The 17810-nt window shown below is 48.3% G+C and overlaps 1 protein-coding gene and 2 pseudogenes across 3 annotated transcripts; 1 reads left to right on the top strand and 2 right to left on the bottom strand.

Annotated features, from left to right (window-relative positions):
* Positions 1-488: 488 nt before the first annotated feature.
* Positions 489-16847, bottom strand: C8G (complement C8 gamma chain). Its single transcript, XM_080975575.1, has 7 exons — positions 16617-16847; positions 14725-14873; positions 13652-13722; positions 11957-12058; positions 10749-10850; positions 9495-9533; positions 489-698 (listed from the first exon to the last, which is right to left on the bottom strand). Exons 1-7 carry the CDS (start codon positions 16758-16760, stop codon positions 679-681), a joined length of 627 nt encoding a protein of 208 aa, XP_080831701.1. The 5' UTR covers positions 16761-16847; the 3' UTR covers positions 489-678.
* Positions 3729-5827, bottom strand: LOC308459824 (succinate--CoA ligase [ADP-forming] subunit beta, mitochondrial pseudogene; annotated as a pseudogene). The gene has a single exon. The product of its transcript is annotated as a succinate--CoA ligase [ADP-forming] subunit beta, mitochondrial pseudogene (transcript).
* LOC308459815 (succinate--CoA ligase [ADP-forming] subunit beta, mitochondrial pseudogene) lies at positions 7326-9331 on the top strand (annotated as a pseudogene). Its single transcript has one exon. The product of its transcript is annotated as a succinate--CoA ligase [ADP-forming] subunit beta, mitochondrial pseudogene (transcript).
* Positions 16848-17810: the final 963 nt, after the last annotated feature.

The following is a 17810-nucleotide window of genomic DNA, read 5'->3' as shown; positions in this document are numbered from 1 at the left end:
GACAGCACTATACACCCTTAATGCAGTTAGGTCCTCAGAACGTTACCGACAAAAGAAGAATGGCAGATGAAATTGTTGGACTATGCAGAATTAGATAAATTAACAGCAAGGATTCAAAACCTGCGGGACCAGAGATTCTTAGAAGACTGGAGTAAATACACGCACTATTTGAAAAGTAACTGTAATGAACAGATTACGCTAGCAGGACTGCAAGAAGTTTTGTAAGGAGGACTATTTGAAATATTGCAAGAAAGACTACGGCGAGAGTTATTAGTTAATGATAATTAAGAGTAATTGCGAAATTAAGAAATGCAGAATAAGTGATAAAGAACGAAAAATTATCAGAGGTGTTGACGGAAGTCTAAAATATTGTATAAGATAAGAAGTTATGTTATATGATTGTTGGAATTGATATGTTAAAAAAATCAATAAAAATGTATATTTTTAAAAAAGAACGTCTTTAATTTTTAAAAAAGATTTATAGGCTCTTTTTCCTTTTTGCTGTATTTATTTATTTATCATACTTATATACCACCTTTATCTTCCAGGGGTCTCGAGGCCGCATACATTTCATCATCACAACCGCCCTGTGGAGTAGGTTAGGCTGAGAGGCAGCGACCGGTGAGCTTCGTGGCTGAGTGGGGATTCGAACCCCGGCCTCTCCCAGGTCTTAGTCCGTTACGCCACCACCTTGATATCTGTAGTAAACAAACACAGGCGGGGAAACGGCTGTGTATTTTTACTCGGTCAAAACAACGCCTTGCAATGTTTCCTCGTCAAAAGGAATATTACTTTATTCTGTTATTCGATAGAGAAGGCGACACATCTTAGACACCTTCCATCTCTCTTTCTGCCGTCTTGGTGGCTCAGCACACCTGGGTTCAAGTTTGCTGCTTTTTAAAAAAAGGAACACCCCTCTTTCCCCATCTCTTTCCACGTTGTAACATCCCCTTACGATGCAATGCTGGATAGGTCCCGTTTCAATTTCCTGTTACTATATATAAAATTCCAGTCTGAACTGTATTGTTATAGGTTGGGGGGGTCAGTGTGGATGATCTCCTGAGTCCCTTCCAATTCTTGGACTCCTTCATCTGTGTCAAAGTGAATTGCAGCTCCTCTCTGATCAGATATCCTAAGAAGTGCCACCGACTGCCTTAAGGTAGTCTCCCCTGGTGAATTTAACGTCTGAGACAAGTTTTGAACTAGTGCTCTGGCCTCTGCACCAGCCCTTAGTCATGTGAGCACTAATTTCAGCAGGTCTACGCCGAGTAAAGTCAGTTGAAAAGAACCCGATGTGGATATTTCCCCCAGTGCTGCCCTGTAAGAATATTGCTAGACTCATGGCTATTTCTGCATTGCTTATTTGTACCTGCTCTTACTCCTTGTCCCACCTCCCCCTTGGTGACAGTTCTAAAAATATCTTCTTTTTCTTGGTGGCTTTTCTAAAAGTGGCAAGAATATACTAGGGATATGCACAGTGCGTTCACTTATTTATTTATAAAGTGTTTAGCCAAATCAATGAAAAACAATCTAAAATAGATGGCATAAAAGGAAAGGGGAATGGGGAGGGAGGAGGGAGGAGGAAAGGAATAAGCTCAGGTACTAGATCTTAAAGTTATAATGACCAGTTGGGGTGCAAACAGTGCAAGGAGCTTGGTGGAAGGGCTGCTGCGAGGTGACAGTTGTGGAAGAGCCCAAGGCAGCTCTGAGCAGCTGTGATAGAAACACCCTGTTTCCTTTTCCCCTCTTTCTGCTCTGCAGCCTCCTGGAATATGGGCATTTGCTCAGTGCCCTGTATGTCTGTTTCCAGCATGGTCTACTTTTAAAATGTTTCAGACTGCATTATGCACCTTCAAACAGCCTTCCTAGACATGCATATTTCTCCCATTGTTCTTCTGCATTCTGACTGCGAATGTAAGAGAATGTAAGATAAGTGTTTTAGGGACACAGCTAACAACCTTTGGGGGGCGTAATATTCCAGCCAAAATGGCCACTCGTCAGCTTAAATCCTGGGCTCCCCAACACAGCACCATGGTAGTGAAATAAAAAAATTAAGGATAAATGTTCATAACTGCATATATAAACCACATGTCTGAAACCCCACAGAAAAAGTCCTGAAACCATTTTGTCCCTCCCAAATTGACCCCAAATAATTTCTCTGCAAGGTTGAAGGAAAATGGAAAAGCCTCCCCAATGTCTTTTCCTTCACAAATCCTGTCTTAAGGGCATGTCTGTGTATGAATAGGGTGAGCCTGTGACCTGGCTCAGGAACTAAGTATTTGTCATTACAGAAGACTGGCCAGGCTCCCCAGGGTATCCAATCAAGTGACCATTAACAGGTAACCTGCCAGACAGGAAATAAACAACGCACTCAGATTTCTGCTGTAGACCGCCCTTTCTGTGTTGTAGGTCAGATGTTTCTGGGGGTGGTCTTGGACTCCAGAGCAGGCAATTTAAAATGTCCATATAAGGGTGGACACACCTTTGTTTGAGGTCCTCCTCCTTTCCTCCGTGTGAGGGGAGCCCCCTGTTGCAACAGTTCAATAAAGATCAGGCTTACGAGCTGCTTTGCTTCTCAATATTCTCTGGCCGGCCTCTGTTCTTTTCTCCGACCGATGGAGAACCTGCAAAGGACTCTGTAAGGGCTCTTGTGTCCCCCATAAGGGAATAAGGGCAGATTTTTGTTTATTACAGTAGCCTCACGCCCAGGCCCTTGGCCCCTCCCATTTTTAATGATTGTTTTTAAGGGTTGCCTTTTTAACCAAGGATGGGGCTGAAGTGACTGGAAAGTCATATTTATGTATGTGGCCACGGCTGCGAGGATGTTATTAGCCCAGAGATGGGAAGAAGATAAAGTCCTGATCAGAGAAGAATGGCCAAAATGGACTATCCCGAACTGGCCAAAATGACTGGAAGAATCAGAAATCAGGAAGACCAAAATTTCAATAACGAATGGGGAACATTTATAACTTATCTTAAGGACCATTGTAAACAGTTAAAATCGTTAGGAGGGTTGGAATATCACTCGTAGTTTAAGGGTGAATTTTGTACACAATGGAGAGGTAAAAGATTTGGATTGTCATAAAGGATGCAGGAAGAAATGATTAACAGTGGGACCCACAAAGGGGGGAAGGGAAGTTCTGGGAGATTCCTGGGAGCCTAGTTTTTATGTTGTATGTTGGATATGTGGCTGTAAAATCTTAATCTGAAAAACGAAATAAATACTTTAAAAGTAATAATGAAGTGACTGGAAAGTGGGGTGCAGGCATCTCGTGACCCCTTGACCTTCCCCCAGAATGTCTCTGTGCCCCACATGGGGCCCACAGGGAAGGAAGAGCAGGCAGACAAGCTAGACTAGAGGGATAAGGCGCACCGGATCAGGGCCGGGGCTTAGCTGAGGCCCCCAATCTTTTATTCAAGTTGGTGCCTTTGGCGGGGGGGGGGGGCGTTACAAAAACATATTCTATTAGTTTAAGTTGGTTGCAAATGTATGTGCATTATGCAATAGTACATCAGATATGTGTGCACTAAAATTCTGCTAAATTTTCAAGAAAACTTTTTGCAAACTGATGCAGACCTGTGGAGAACCGGAAAAGAAAGGGAAAACGAGAAACCACATTTGACAGATTCATCCGTTCTTCATTAGGGCAGAAAAAGTGTTGCTCACATATGAAAGTACGGATATTGCTGTCATACATGTCCAATAATCAGGGAGACAATTCCAAAAATCCAATTGATTGTAGACTTTTATTTGGATGAAACATATTTTCAGATTTAAGCTCTTTTACGCTTGTTGAGGATTACATCATTTTTGCGACTGTAAACTGGGCGGTGGGGGAGCCTGCCGTGAAGAATAAATTTTGGCAATATAATAATTTACATGAAAATTATTATATTAGCAACTGTAAGTTAAAGATCCGATCCATATGTGCTTATTAAACAACTCAGACATACACACAAAACAGGGTTGGGGGAGATTATTGTGGAAAACAGACCACGAGGGGGTTTATGTGTCTTTTGCAGAAATAAGCCGGAAAAATCTGCTCCGTCAGGGTGGCAACTGGAACATAACATCCACTTCCGCTTCCCTTGCCAGGTTCATTATTGCCGAGAGCTTCACGGCCATCTTGGCGGCCTTATCCAGATCGTCGCAGGGCAAGATCCTCAGGCCGCTTTCGGCGATCAAAACCTTCGCGTCTTCGACCCGTGTGCCTTGCAACCGCATGACGATCGGTACTTTGAGATCCAGGTCTTTGACCGACATGATGATGCCGTGTGCGATGACGTCGCACCTCATGAGCCCCCCAAAAATGTTGACCAGGATGGCCTGCACGTTTCCGTTGGATGTGATGAGCTTGAAGGCCTCCGTCACTTGCTCCACGGTGGCGCCGCCTCCGACGTTGAGGTAGTTGGCCGGGGTTCCTCCGTTGAGCTTGATGATGTCCATGGTAGCCATTGCCAAGCCAGCGCCGTTCACCAGGCACCCGATGTTCCCGTCTAAGCCGATGTAGTTGAGCTCTGCGTGGGCGGCATCTCTGTCTTCCTCCGTCACCTGACTCCAGTCCTGCAGGTCAAAGATCTTCTTCTGGCGAAACACCGAGTTGCTGTCAAAAATGATCTTGGCATCCATGCACATCACTTTACCCATAGAGTCCTCCACCATGGGGTTGATCTCCACCATGAGGGCGTCGTGCTGAATGAAGAAGTCATAGAGCTTCATCATATTGTCCGCAGCGTCGTACGTCAGGTTAGAAGGGAAGCCCATCTTCTGGGCGAGCTTCAGGGCCTGGTCGTTCCGAAGGCCTTCGACAATGTCGACGGGCTCCTTGATGATGGCCTCAGGTTTCCCTGCCGCGATGTCTTCGATGTGGACGCCCCCCTGGGAGCTGGCGATGATCACGGGGCCCTGGAAGGACCTCTCCATCATGATCGCAAAGTAGTGTTCCCTCCGGAGGTACCTGCGCTCGCAGATGAGGACTTGGTTGCAGATCTGGCCCTCTTCTCCCGTCTGCTTGGTGAAGATCTTCTTGCCAATCATCAGGGAGGCGATCTCCCGGGCTTCTTCCGGAGAATAGACAATCCTCACTCCTCCTTTCAGGCCGCCCTCAAAGGTCCCCTTCTCCCGCCCTCCTGTCAAAACCTGCGCCTTAACCACCAGGTCCGTGGTGCCCATGTTTCTTGCCACCTGGTAGGCTTCTTCCGGTGTCCTCGCAACCAGTCCGTAGGGAACGGAAACGCCGGCGTCTTTCAAGAGCTTCATGCACAGGTACTCGTGCAGAGACAAGCTCCTTTGTTGCTGCATGGGCAGCCCGTGGCTATTAAATCCTGGGTTCCCACCCAGCACCCTGGCCATGGCGGTCCTCCCCAGCAGCTTCACCATGCTCACCGCCTGCCTGCAGATCATGGAGGTAGCTTTCACCCACTTTTCCCAACTTCTTCTCCTTCCCAGACTTGCCAACTGGCCCCTGGAGAGAGACTTCCCAAAGTTCCTTTTCCAACAGTCCACCTCCCTGGCCTTCTCATTGGCCAGGGCAAAGAGTTCTCAGTGACATCACAGAATCATAGAACTGTAGAGGTGGAAGGGACCCTAAGGGTCATCCAGTCCAGCCCCCTGCAATGCGGGAATCACAACTCAGTGTTATAAGAATTCTAAGGTCCCGAATATAAAATAAACGTTCATAAATGTACAAGGCAAACACGTATATAAACCACGTGTCTGAAATAGTACAGGAGAGCAGCCCTGAAGCCATTTTGACTCTTGCAAACCATTTTTACTCCCAAATTGACTTCAAATATTTCTCTGCAAGGAAGAAGGCCGTCCCTTTGTCTTTTGCTTACAGATCCTGTAACTTGTGTATGAATAGGGTGAGCCTGTGGCCTGGATTCAGGAATTGATGCATTTACCATCACAAAAGAATGGCCAGGCTGCCCAGGTAAAGCAATCAGTGACCATTAGCAAGTATCCTGGCAAACCGGATTTCTGCTGTAGACTATCCCCTTCTGTGATGTATGCGTGATTTTTTTGGGGTGGTCTTGAGCTACAGGGTGGGCAATTTCCAAAGTTTATATAAGGGCTTGTGCACCATTGTTCTGGGTTCCTCCTCCCTCCTGCGTGGGGTGAGCAGGAGACCCTGTTGCAACAGTTGATAAAGATGAGGCTTACTAGCTGCCTTGCTTCTCAATATTCTCTGCTTGGCCTCTGTTATTTTCTCCGACCAATAGGGAACCCATGTAAGGATTCTGTGCAGGCTCTGGAATACCCCATAAGGGAAAAGAAGCAGGGTTTTTTATATAACACCAGCGACTGCAGAATACTGCAGCACAATTGCTGATGGGAGGGTGGCCTTGCCAGCACACCACACCTGTGCTGAGAGATCTGCCCTTGTTGCCCATTTGCCACCGGGCCAAGGTAACTTTATTAGGGCAACTTTCACATTCCAAAACTGAGGGGTGCTAACAAGTTGCAACACAACTTGGGAATTCAAAAGCTATTTTTGTTAAATTAATATAATTAGTAAGCGAAATATATGTAGAACTGCATAGAAATAACTGCCAAGTACTTGCAGTTTTATTTTATATTGATTATTATTTATTTAGCATTACCTGACATTTTCAGAAGGTCAAATTAAAATTCTTTGGTTTTCCAAGGGAAGTTTGTGTGATTTTTAACCAAACATAGATTTACCAAGCTAAATGTTGTCCGGTCACTAAAATAACAGCAAGCTTTAATTCCTCACACCCAAAAACATATTTTTAGAAATTCTCACTGAAGAAAATTTAAATAATTAAGTTTCACCCCCTAAAACGACATGTCCAATAGGCATATGTAAATTCCTTGGTAGAACAATAAACTCTGCACTTCTTCAGGGTGGGGAAAGTAAATATTGCAAACAAACATCACATCCCCTCCTAAAGGTAAAGGTAAAGGGACCCCTGACCACTAGGTCCAGTCGTGACCAACTCTGGGGTTGCAGCACTCATCTGGCTTTACTGGCCGAGGGAGCCGGCGTACAGCTTACAGGTCATGACTAAGCCGCTTCTAGCGAACCAGAGCAGCGCACAGAAACGCTGTTTACCTTCCCGCCGGATCAGTACCTATTTATCTACTTGCACTTTGACGTGCTTTTGAACTGCTAGGTTGGCAGGAGCAGGGACCGAGCAACGGGAGCTCACCCCGTCGCGGGGATTCAAACCGCTGAACTTCTGATCGGCAAGCCCTAGGCTCTGTGGTTTAACCCACAGCGCCACCCGCATCCCCGCATCCCCTCCTACCTACGCACAAATCTTGAGGGGTGTCCCACTACAATAACATCATTTAGACACCGAAGAGGCGTGTCCGGTCAGGGTGGCGATGTCATCGTGGAATCTTGGCCCTAGCCAATGGGAAGGCAGGTTGAGGACCGTTAAAGAAGGAATCTTGGGAAATGCCCTGCACCTTAAAAGGACAGTTGGAAGGTCTGTTGGAGGAGATCTGAGCAGGAGCAAGAGAAATCGCCAAAGAAGGGAACGGGAATCGCCCCTCATGATCTGCCGGTGGACCTTGCGAGTGGCTGGCCTGATGGCCAGAGAAGGTTGCCTGGTGCTTGGTGGGAGCCCAGGATGGTTTAAATGCCTTGGGCTGCAAGCACAGCAGCGGAGGCGCTTGTCTCTGCATGAGTACCTGAGCATGGGGCTGCTGAAAGAAGCCGGCGTTTCCGTTCCTAACGGCCTGGTGGCCAAGACGCCGGAAGAAGCTTATAAGGCAGCGAAAGAGATTGGGACGGAAGACATAGTGGTGAAGGCGCAGGTTTTGGCGGGCGGCCGGGGCAAAGGGACATTCGAAGGGGGCCTGAAAGGAGGGGTGAAGATTGTCTCCTCTCCGGAAGAAGCCCGGGAGATCGCCTCCAGGATGATAGGCAAGAAGCTCTTCACCAAGCAGACGGGACAGCAGGGCCGGATCTGCAACCAAGTCCTCGTCTGCGAGCGCCGCTACCCCAGGAAGGAGTACTACTTTGCCATCACAATGGAAAGGTCCTTCCAGGGCCCCGTGCTCATCGGCAGCTCTCAGGGGGGTGTCAACATTGAAGACGTGGCCGCCGAGGACCCCGAAGCCATCGTCAAGGAGCCCGTTGACATTGTGGAAGGCATCCGGAAGGACCAGGCCCTGAAGCTCGCCCAGAAGATGGGCTTCCCCACCAAGGTGGCGGATGAGGCTGCGGACAATATGATGAAGCTCTACAACATCTTCATTAAGTACGACGCCCTCATGGTGGAGATCAACCCCATGGTGGAGGACTCGACGGGGAAAGTGATGTGCATGGATGCCAAGATAAATTTCGACAGCAACTCGGCGTTCCGCCAGAAGAAGATCTTCGCGCTGCAGGACTGGAGCCAAGAAGACACGAGGGACCGAGAGGCGGCCAGCGTGGATCTGAACTACGTGGGGCTAGATGGGAACATTGGGTGCCTGGTGAATGGCGCCGGCTTGGCAATGGCGACCATGGACATCATCAAGCTCCACGGAGGGACACCGGCCAACTTCCTGGATGTCGGAGGTGGCGCCACAGCCGAGCAGGTCAAAGAGGCCTTCAAGCTCATCACTTCGGACGACAGGGTCCAGTCCATCCTGGTGAACATTTTCGGCGGCATCATGCGGTGTGATATCATCGCGGAAGGGATCATCATGGCGGCCACCGAGCTGGAGCTGAGCATCCCGATCGTCGTGAGGCTTCAAGGGACGCAGGTGGAGGCAGGCAAGGCCTTGATAGCAGAGAGTGGCTTGAAGATCTTGGCGTGTGACGACTTGGACAAAGCTGCTGAGATGGCTGTGAAGCTGTCGGAAATCATGACCCTGGCAAGGCAAGCTCACCTGGACGTGAAGTTTCAGCTGCGAACCTGAGGGAGTACCAGGTCCTCCTGGCTCATGTTCCCAACCCATTGCAGAATTCTGTTTTCAGTTGGTTCCCACCCACCCCAAATTTTGTGTGGTTTTTTCACTTAATAAGTACGTTTGTTTCTGGTCTTTAAGTCATGGTTGATAATTAAAATGGTCACTATTTATATAAACGTATTATATTGCTAATATTTACTGTTTCTTACTTTGCAGTTTTTCTTTCCTCCAGTTTACAGCTTCATAAATGAAGTCAATTTTAACAAGTTTGTTTGTTGTCAAACAGAGTTTGAAGCTGAAAATGCAGTTATTCCTAATAAAAGTCTGAAATCAATTCAGTATGCATCCCTGATTATTTGGCTAGAAAGTCTGCGCAACAGCAGAGTCTTCCTTGAAGTCAAAAGGGATCTTTGATATTTCTGCATTCTTCAGCAAGATGAATAAACTCAAACATACCACGTTCTTTGTGTTAACAGGCTATTTTACACTTGGCCTATTTGAATCAGCACTTGTTTTACCGTGATTCTTGAGTTGCCACAGAAAGTCCTGTAGCTTTTCTGGTTCTGATTTACTTTCATTTATTTATTTATTTAGCAGGGAAGACGCAGTCGAATTTGCAACTCACCATTGAGGATGTGGAACTGGTCAGCCGAGTCGCAAAACCCTGAGGGAAAGGACCAAAGGAAGAAAAATGAGCAATTATCTCAGTTGTGGAGAGTAAAGAAAACCTGCTGGGGAACTCTAACCACACCCAAACAGAAGATTTAATCAATGACAGCAACATGGCATACCATGATGCATGAATTTCTTTATATATTGAAATTAAAGGGGGGGTGCAAAATCCACAGCCTGGAATATTTTGCAGCGTCACAACTTTCTTATGATAAGGGGAAAACACTCTGCACAGGTCCAGGGGACTCAGCTTGCGGGGATCTGCAAAACATGGGGTTTTCACTACAAAACGCCGCAAAGCTGTTGCCTAAACTTGGCACCAGTTTAGAGTGATTTGGACACTGTCGGATTTTTGAGTGTCAACCTCATGTTTGAGGGATCAATTACTCAGATTTGGGGTGCTGCAAAACGTGGGGTTTTCGCTGAATAGCAACAGCAAAACTTTGGCACACAGGGGGCATGCCAAATTTTGGCTTTCTTGGTTAATTAACCCGGGGGGGTGGATCAGTAACCTCATGGCATTTAAAGCCCCGAATGGGCCCATAGCCTTTCATGGGTGTGAAATGACCTCATAGTCAATCACTCCTCTCTTTTACATTGAAAGTGCTAGCAGCCCGGGACTTTCTAAGGGCAGAACGTGAGCCTTTGACTGCAGCCTCACCCCATAACGCATCCATTGAGGCATCCAATGGTGTCAGGATCCGCAGGGACCCCAAATCCAGAGACCTGTCAAGTCCACTATGTCACCCAAGAATAATGGCACCAACGGGATGGGCCTCTCTGACAGAGGGGGGTCTTTCCCCATCACTTGTGGAGGGCCAGGGGACTTCTGCATGTTCAGTGTTATGTATTCAGGGGTCTGTGTTTGCCTGAGCTTGTGTCTGGACTAAGAATTCTGAGCTCCTGTGTTCTGATTCGATACATGATGTCCAATCACAGAACACTTCAGGATTTGGGCCTTTGTCATTGGCCCTTGAACTCTGAGTCATGATTCGCAGCTTAGAAGTTTAGACAGCCAATCACGTTGGGAGTGGGAGTGGCCCAGGCCTTCAGAAATGTATATAAGCAGTTGCTTTGCCCCTGTTTCCCAGTTATGTAGTTCAAGAAAGGTTCTTGCTGTTATCACTATGCCTTGCCTCGTGGGAACCTACCTACTCTTCACTATCCCAGCCGGACCCCAGAAATTATAGCCCCATCCTCTACTCACCATAGACAGGGAAGTAGTAGGTCGTGTCCTCGTTCAGGCCTATGCCAGCCACACGCTGCTCAAATTTAGCCGTGACGGCGTCGTTCACCCGGATGGCTCGTCCTTTCATAAATTTAAGTGAAGCGTTAATGTTGTCTTTGTTCCCTAAGCAGCCGACAGGCAAATCACAATTCCCCCCTCCCATGGAAAGGTCCAGTTCTGCAATGTCTGAGGTGAGTATGCACTGCTCTGTCAACAAGTCTCTGCTCCTGGAATGCCTCTGGTGAGGATGGAGAGATGCCTAGGGCAGTGATTCATACAGAGAAGCAACGGGAAACCTTGGGGCAATTTGCCTGCATCTCTGCAGGGTGAGCCGCTGAATGCAGACCCTACAAGTGTCCCGATTTCCTAGGGACAGTCCTGGAACTACAGAAGCCGTCCCGGTTTCTGATTTGATCCCACTGTCCTGCTCGCCCCTTTTCCTCCACATCCCGGAGAACAATTGAAAGTGCGAAAACAGAGTCCCGTTTCTATGGAAGGAGAAGCAAAAGTCTACCCCTAGCATTTAGCACTTTTGAAGTAGACTACCCCTGAGCCGAGGGACATGGGTGGCACTGTGGATTAAACCACTGAGCCTAGGACTTGCCGATCAGAAGGTCGGCAGTTCGAATCCCTGCAATGGGATGAGCTCCTGTTGCTCAGTCCCTGCTCCTGCCAACCTAGCAGTTCGAAAGTGCAAGTAGATAAATAGGTACCACTCTGGCCGGAAGGTCAATGGCGTTTCAATGCGCTGCTCTGGTTCGCCAGAAGCGGCTTAGTCATGCTGGCCACATGACCTGGAAGCTGTACGCCGGCTCCCTCGGCCAATAAAGCAAGATGAGCGCTGTAACCCCAGAGTCGTCTGCGACTGGACCTAATGGTCAGGGGTCCCTTTACCTTTACCTTTACCTTTACCCCTGAGCCTGGGGGCTCCATTCCTATCCTGGCTAACAAGGGCATAAGCAGAGTCCTGCTGACTGAGACCACGGGCAAACTGGGCCAGTGTCCTGCTTGCCATCGCTTTCCAAGACCTTTCCTCATTTTTGCCCCACCACTGATACTTGGAGGTGCACTGCCTCTGTAGGTTCTTTTTAGCTCTCAAGGCTGAGCTTAGACAGAGCTCCCCTCCCTCCTTCAGGAATGTTTCCAGCCCACCAGAAACGTGCACAGCGATTCCAAGGAGTCCTCACCATAAAGCTTCACTGAGATCTTCCGGGCTTTCTGGTAATACACGATGGCGTAGCTGCTATAATCCGTTTCCCCCACCACCACGTCCACAGGGCTGCCACGGCCTGTGGGGGGGAAGACACAGAGCGCCCTAGGTCAGCGCATGGAGAAATGGCGCTTTGCCTGCTCCCCTGCAAGCAAAGGTGCTTCTGAGGTGCTTTTGCCCCTGTGCCTTTAAAGAGGAGCACAGCAGGCAGAAATCCAACAGGTGACGTTCCCCCAGTATGGAGACCTGGCGGAGCAGAGATTGGCTTGCTTTGTGGAATATTTGTCTCCCATTTTTAAATTTAAAATGAAACGGGTTGCACTTCTGCCTGGCAGGGACAGTGGGGGGGGGGGGGCAAGGGCTCCAAAATATGCTTTGTGTGAGAAACCTATAAAATGCCCCAATTGAATAAGACATTGGGGTTCAGTTAAAAACCTTTGGCTTCCTTGGCACATAGCAGTTCCCTTTCGTTCATAAAAAACACATAGCCCACTTGCTGCTTGGCTGCTGAAGACACCAGATAAGAATGGCATTTTGAAGTAGAGGATTTATGGAAGTCTGGCCATGCCAGCTTACCAAGGACGACTCCCTTACGCATAATAATAATAATTTATTATTTTTACCCCGCCCATCTGGCTAGGTTTCCCCAGCCACTCTGGGCAGCTTCCAACAAAGACCAAAAATACACTAAGATGTCACACATTAAAAACTTCCCTGAACAGGGCAGGGACTTGTTATCTATGTAAACATAAACCTCAGACTGCAATTCTCCCTTTCTTTTAAGTATGTATTTTGTATCTATGTGGGCTTCAAAACTTTAGAAGCGAGGGGGGGGGCCCTAGAAGGGCTGGACACAGGTCAAGTTGCAGGCTGGACATCCAGACAGTTGCATCCAATGCGTGTTTTGCCAGCTACCCTCCGCTGATGTTTGCAGCATTTTGATTGGACTTTATATGGATTCTTGGTCTGCAAACTCTATAAAAGTTCCAGGGGGGTAACACCCCCCCTCCGTTCAGCCTTTGTGGAAGAGACTGCGCTGAACCTATTTACTGCAGTAAATAAACTTTTGGACTCTTTCTTCAGCCCAACTCAGGAGGAGTTAATGGCACTAGTGAGACAGCAGATTTGCCCTTCAGCAACAGGGCAGCAGAAGCGTTAAGACATAGACCTTCAGCTCCACCCAAAACTCCCTTGGCCAGCTCTACTTTATTCTATAAATGCTCCTGGCAACGTGGGAATGATGGTTTTGCCCAGGGTTGCTGTGCAGGAGTCAGCAAACTTTTTCAGCAGGGGGCCGGTCCACTGTCCCTCAGACCTTGTGGGGGGCCGGACTTTATTTTTTTTTTAATACATGAACGAATTCCTATGCCCCACAAATAACCCAGAGATGCATTTTAAATAAAAGCACACATTCTACTCATGTAAAAACACGCTGATTCCCGGACCGTCCGCGGGCCAGATTGAGAAGGTGATTGGGCTGGATTCGGCCCCCGGGCCTTAGGTTGCCTACCCCTGCTGTTGTGGAGTTGTAGGTGTTCTAGAGATATCAACTGGGAGTGCTTGAAACACGTGCAGTAGTAGAAAAGCTGAGGATTATTGCTCAGGGGAAGGGGGAACTGGGAGAAATGTGAGGGAGGTCCCCAGGGGCAAAACCACCCCAATCCTCGCCCACCTTTCAAGAGGAACCTGCCAGGAATCTTGGTGGGGAAGTAGGTTTGCTGGATGTTCCAACAGACGCCGTCCCTGCAGAGATGGAGGAGAAGACCAAGCATTCAGGGCGGTATTCCAGCGGCCGGTCCATGTCAGGCCGGATCCTGTTCCATAGGCTGTTTGCCTAGGAACAGCCAGCACCAGAAAAACACATCCCTCCTTCCGCAGAAAAAAACAAAGGCATTGGCTCTATGTGCGCATGCAATAGTTGCTCGAAAGAGCATTCCTTTGGGTTACCACATTTATACCTCACTAGATTTCCCCCAAAGGTGGCAGACAGAGTCCTCCAGGGAAAAACTTTCTGACAGTAAGAGCTATTCGACTGTAGAACGGTCTCCCTCGGGAGGTGGTGGACTCTCCTTCCTTGGAGGTTTTTAAGCAGAGGTTGGATGGCCATCTGCCAGGGATGCTGTAGCTATTGGTGTTTTGCAACTTTGACCTGTTGCAGGACCTTAGCCAGACCTTAGCAGAGCATACGCAGAGTTCCAGAAATCAATCAGTTGCAGGCAGGATGGACGAAGCAGGAACAAGACGCTGCTACCAGTAACTTGGTTACTTAGAGGTGATTATTAAAAACAGCAGACTCTACAAGTTACTATGTACAAGAACAGATGCGGATCTTAACTGGCTCTCTCTTAACAAACTCCAAACGACTCTCAAAACACCACACTGACCAACAACACTATCCAGTCAGTAAGGTCATAAGTCATCATGCCTGTGTGAAACATCAACCAATGGTAGAGCTGTATCCAAGATCCCATATCTCTAGGCAGAATAACTCCTCTGCTCAGTCATCCTTGGCTTTTGGCCACCTTCTGATTGCTTTGTGTGAAGCTGCACAGAATGGCATGTAGTAGAAAAATCCCAACAGTCGCTGAGATTCCTCTAATGCAGGTGGTTGGAGTAGAGGAACCTTGGGGTCCCTTCCAACTCTACCATTCTATGATTCTTGGGGACCAACAAAGAGGATGACCTTTCCTCCACACCCCATTCATCTGGGCCCAGCGGATCCCACCGGCTTCCTCGGATACTCACAGCGGGCGGAAGGTGCTCACCAACAAGGATCCCTGAGAGCTTGCACCACCCACAGAGACCACCAGGTTGGTTGCTTCAAGCCGGTGGCTGTTTTCACTCAAGTAGCTGCATTGCGAGGCCACCCCGACCAGGAACCATTTCCCAGCAAACTGGAAGAGGGGAGAGAGAGAGTCAACTTGGGACAACCTAGGACGTCGCTCTTTTCATCGGAGAAATCTTGGAGGGGAGAAGCAACGACAAACCTAGACAGCATCTTAAAAAGCAGAGACATCACCTTGCCAACAAAGGTCCGTATCGTCAAAGCTATGGTTTTCTCAGTAGTGATGTATGGAAGTGAGAGCTGGACCATAAAGAAGACTGATCGCCGAAGAATGGATGCTTTTGAATTCTGGTGCTGGAGGAGACTCTTGAGAGTCCCATGGACTGCAAGAAGATCCAACCTCTCCATTCTGAAGGAAATCAGCCCTGAGTGCTCACTGGAAGGACAGATCCTGAAGCTGAGGCTCCAATACTTTGGCCACCTCATGAGAAGAGAAGACTGCCTGGAAAAGACCCTGATGTTGGGAAAGATGGAGGGCACAAGGAGAAGGGGACGACAGAGGACGAGATGGTGGGACAGTGTTCTCGAAGCTATCAACATGAGTTTGACCAAACTGCGGGAGGCAGTGGAAGACAGGAGGGCCTGGCATGCTCTGGTCCAGGGGGTCACGAAGAGGAGGACATGACTAAATGACTAAACAACAACAACAAATTTCCATCGGAGAATGTTGAGGGGGAGTACATCAGAGTAGGTCCTCTGAAATGGATGGATATGAGTCTGACTTCAGTTCATTAATTTCAGTGTGTATCCTCTTGAGTAGAACTTGGTTGGATACAGCCCACTGAATGTGAGAGGGTAAATAACACTAACAATATTGTTAAGCGATTTTAAAAAATAAGATTTGTGTGGATGGGGGAGTTCGTTTGTTCGTTCCTCCAAACCAAGGATATCCAACCTGATGTGCTCCATCTGTTTTGGACCACAACTTCCATAAACCCCAGCAAAGGTCAGAGATGATGGGAGCTGTCCATCACCACCTGCAGGTCACCCCGTTAGCTTTTTCTGCCCCAAATCACACTGGAAAGCATAGACAACTTGCAAAAGCATTGAGTCTTGTAGCACCTTAACAACCAACAGATTTTCGGTCCCTTGCGTTTTAAACTTTGTCATGGGGTGTGACAGGTGGTTTTAAATTATCTAAGCTAAATGGAATTACTTGGCATGGATCAAATTTAGAATTTGAGAACCAAGGTGTGCCATATCCCGCCAGTGTGTAAATATCACATTATGGAGCGAGGTTCTTGACAACGCACACAAGCTCAGGGGTGTTTTTTCAAGAGGTGGGGGTTGTTGGGAGGGAAGTTCCCACCTGGCTTCCCCTTCACCTGTGGACCCAGGACTGAGGACGCCTTTGTGACTGGCTTGACACCTGCCAGGTGTGCAAAACAGAGACAGAAAGGTAAAGCACAAGGCTGTAAGAAATGCCATCATGCGAGAGGAGGGCAGAGACAGGGTCCAGATTGCTCCGGGGCATTTGGACAGAGCTCTTTCTGGAACCTTCCTTCTGACGCAGATATTAAAGAGGATTTGCTGTCAACAGGGGATGAACGAAAACCCTTCCGGTGAGATCCAGGAGCACCGGCTGGTGCGACAGGGGAGGAAAACACTCCGATTAATATCTTGCAGCCACCTTTAGAAACATCCCGGAGGGTAAAGAAGCAGGGCATTCCATGACATCACAGCATCTCAGCCAATGATTGAGAGGCAGTTTTGGACAGCTCTAGCTCGGCTATCTTGCCCCACTCCAACCCCAGAAGAAATTGTGTTTCCCTTTCCAAATCCATCTGCTCACCTGGCCAAGATCGAAGTTGGCCTGGACGTCAATCTTGTCAATGGGATTCTCTGGGGCTGGGCGTTTTTGGGGACGCCGGGCAGCGCCGGGTGCAGCAAGGAGCAGGGGGAGCAAGAGGACGAAAGGGAACGAGGTGGGACCCATGGCTGGACTGCAAAGAGCTTGTGGGGCAGGAGAGGAGGGGGCGAGAGCTGGTCGGTCATTAACCAGCCCTATGAATCTTCCTGGAAGTCCGAAGCCAGGGCTGACCCAAAGGGAGCAAAGTCTCACTAGCTTGTGAAATCGATGCCTGTCAGCAGACGGCAGAGACTTCCCTGGCGCCACCATGAAAAGGGGAGTGGAGCAGAGGTGTGTACATCTGTCTTATTCTGCTTTAAATAAAAATACAAGTGGTCTGCATAGATTGTCCACCCCACCTCCCATCCCAGGATCTTCATGGCCAGACCTCTGGTTCTCTACAAACCTGGAGGTTCCATATTGCCTTCGATCAGTTACCATCAAGGCTGCCTTTCCCCCATGAAATTTGCCTAATCTCCCCTCCCCTTGACAAAATGACCAATTCCCTATCTTGTGGCAGTGAGTTCCATCAATTAGCCTAGGTGTTGTGCTGTGATGGGCCTGCTTTCGTAAGGAGTCCTGCAGACATCAGACCAACATCTTAGTTTCCCACAGTGGTGTGTCAGATGGCCAAATGCAGCCTTGGCCAATTGGGGGGAGGGGTATCTAGCTGTTTTGGACCACAGCTCCTGTCATTCCCCCAGCAGCACATCTGGAGGCCACCAGCTTAGCCAAGGTTACCCCAATAGGAAGGCTGCGCACAAGGCAAGATGGCAACAGCCCTCCCCAGTTTTATGCCTCCGTTTCAGGGCTACTGAGATAAGGCTACATCTAACTCCCCATTCCTTTTCACACAGTGGACACAGCTGGACAGGTGTTGCCGCCTTGGGGGAAATAGCCGCTCTCCACGGGTAAAGTACCTTTGGAAATAGAGGCTCCGTGGAGCTTACTATTTCTTTCCCTGGCGATTTCCTTCCTTGTTGCAAGAGGGATAACGGATTTACTTCTTTTTCCCTGTTACAATTGACTTTAATATGACCAGGGTGGAACAAAGGTTTCGGTGGGAAATGGCAGAGTTACAGTTCAAGCTCAATTCTGAATCTGAACCAAGCTTTGGTTTGCACAGTGTAAATAACT

Source organism: Podarcis pityusensis (genome assembly GCF_964106645.2).
Source record: "Podarcis pityusensis genome assembly, chromosome: 12".
In the NCBI taxonomy this organism is placed as follows: domain Eukaryota; kingdom Metazoa; phylum Chordata; class Lepidosauria; order Squamata; family Lacertidae; genus Podarcis; species Podarcis pityusensis.
Note: the sequence above shows the minus strand (reverse complement) of the source record. Positions and strands in the feature narration are given on the sequence as shown.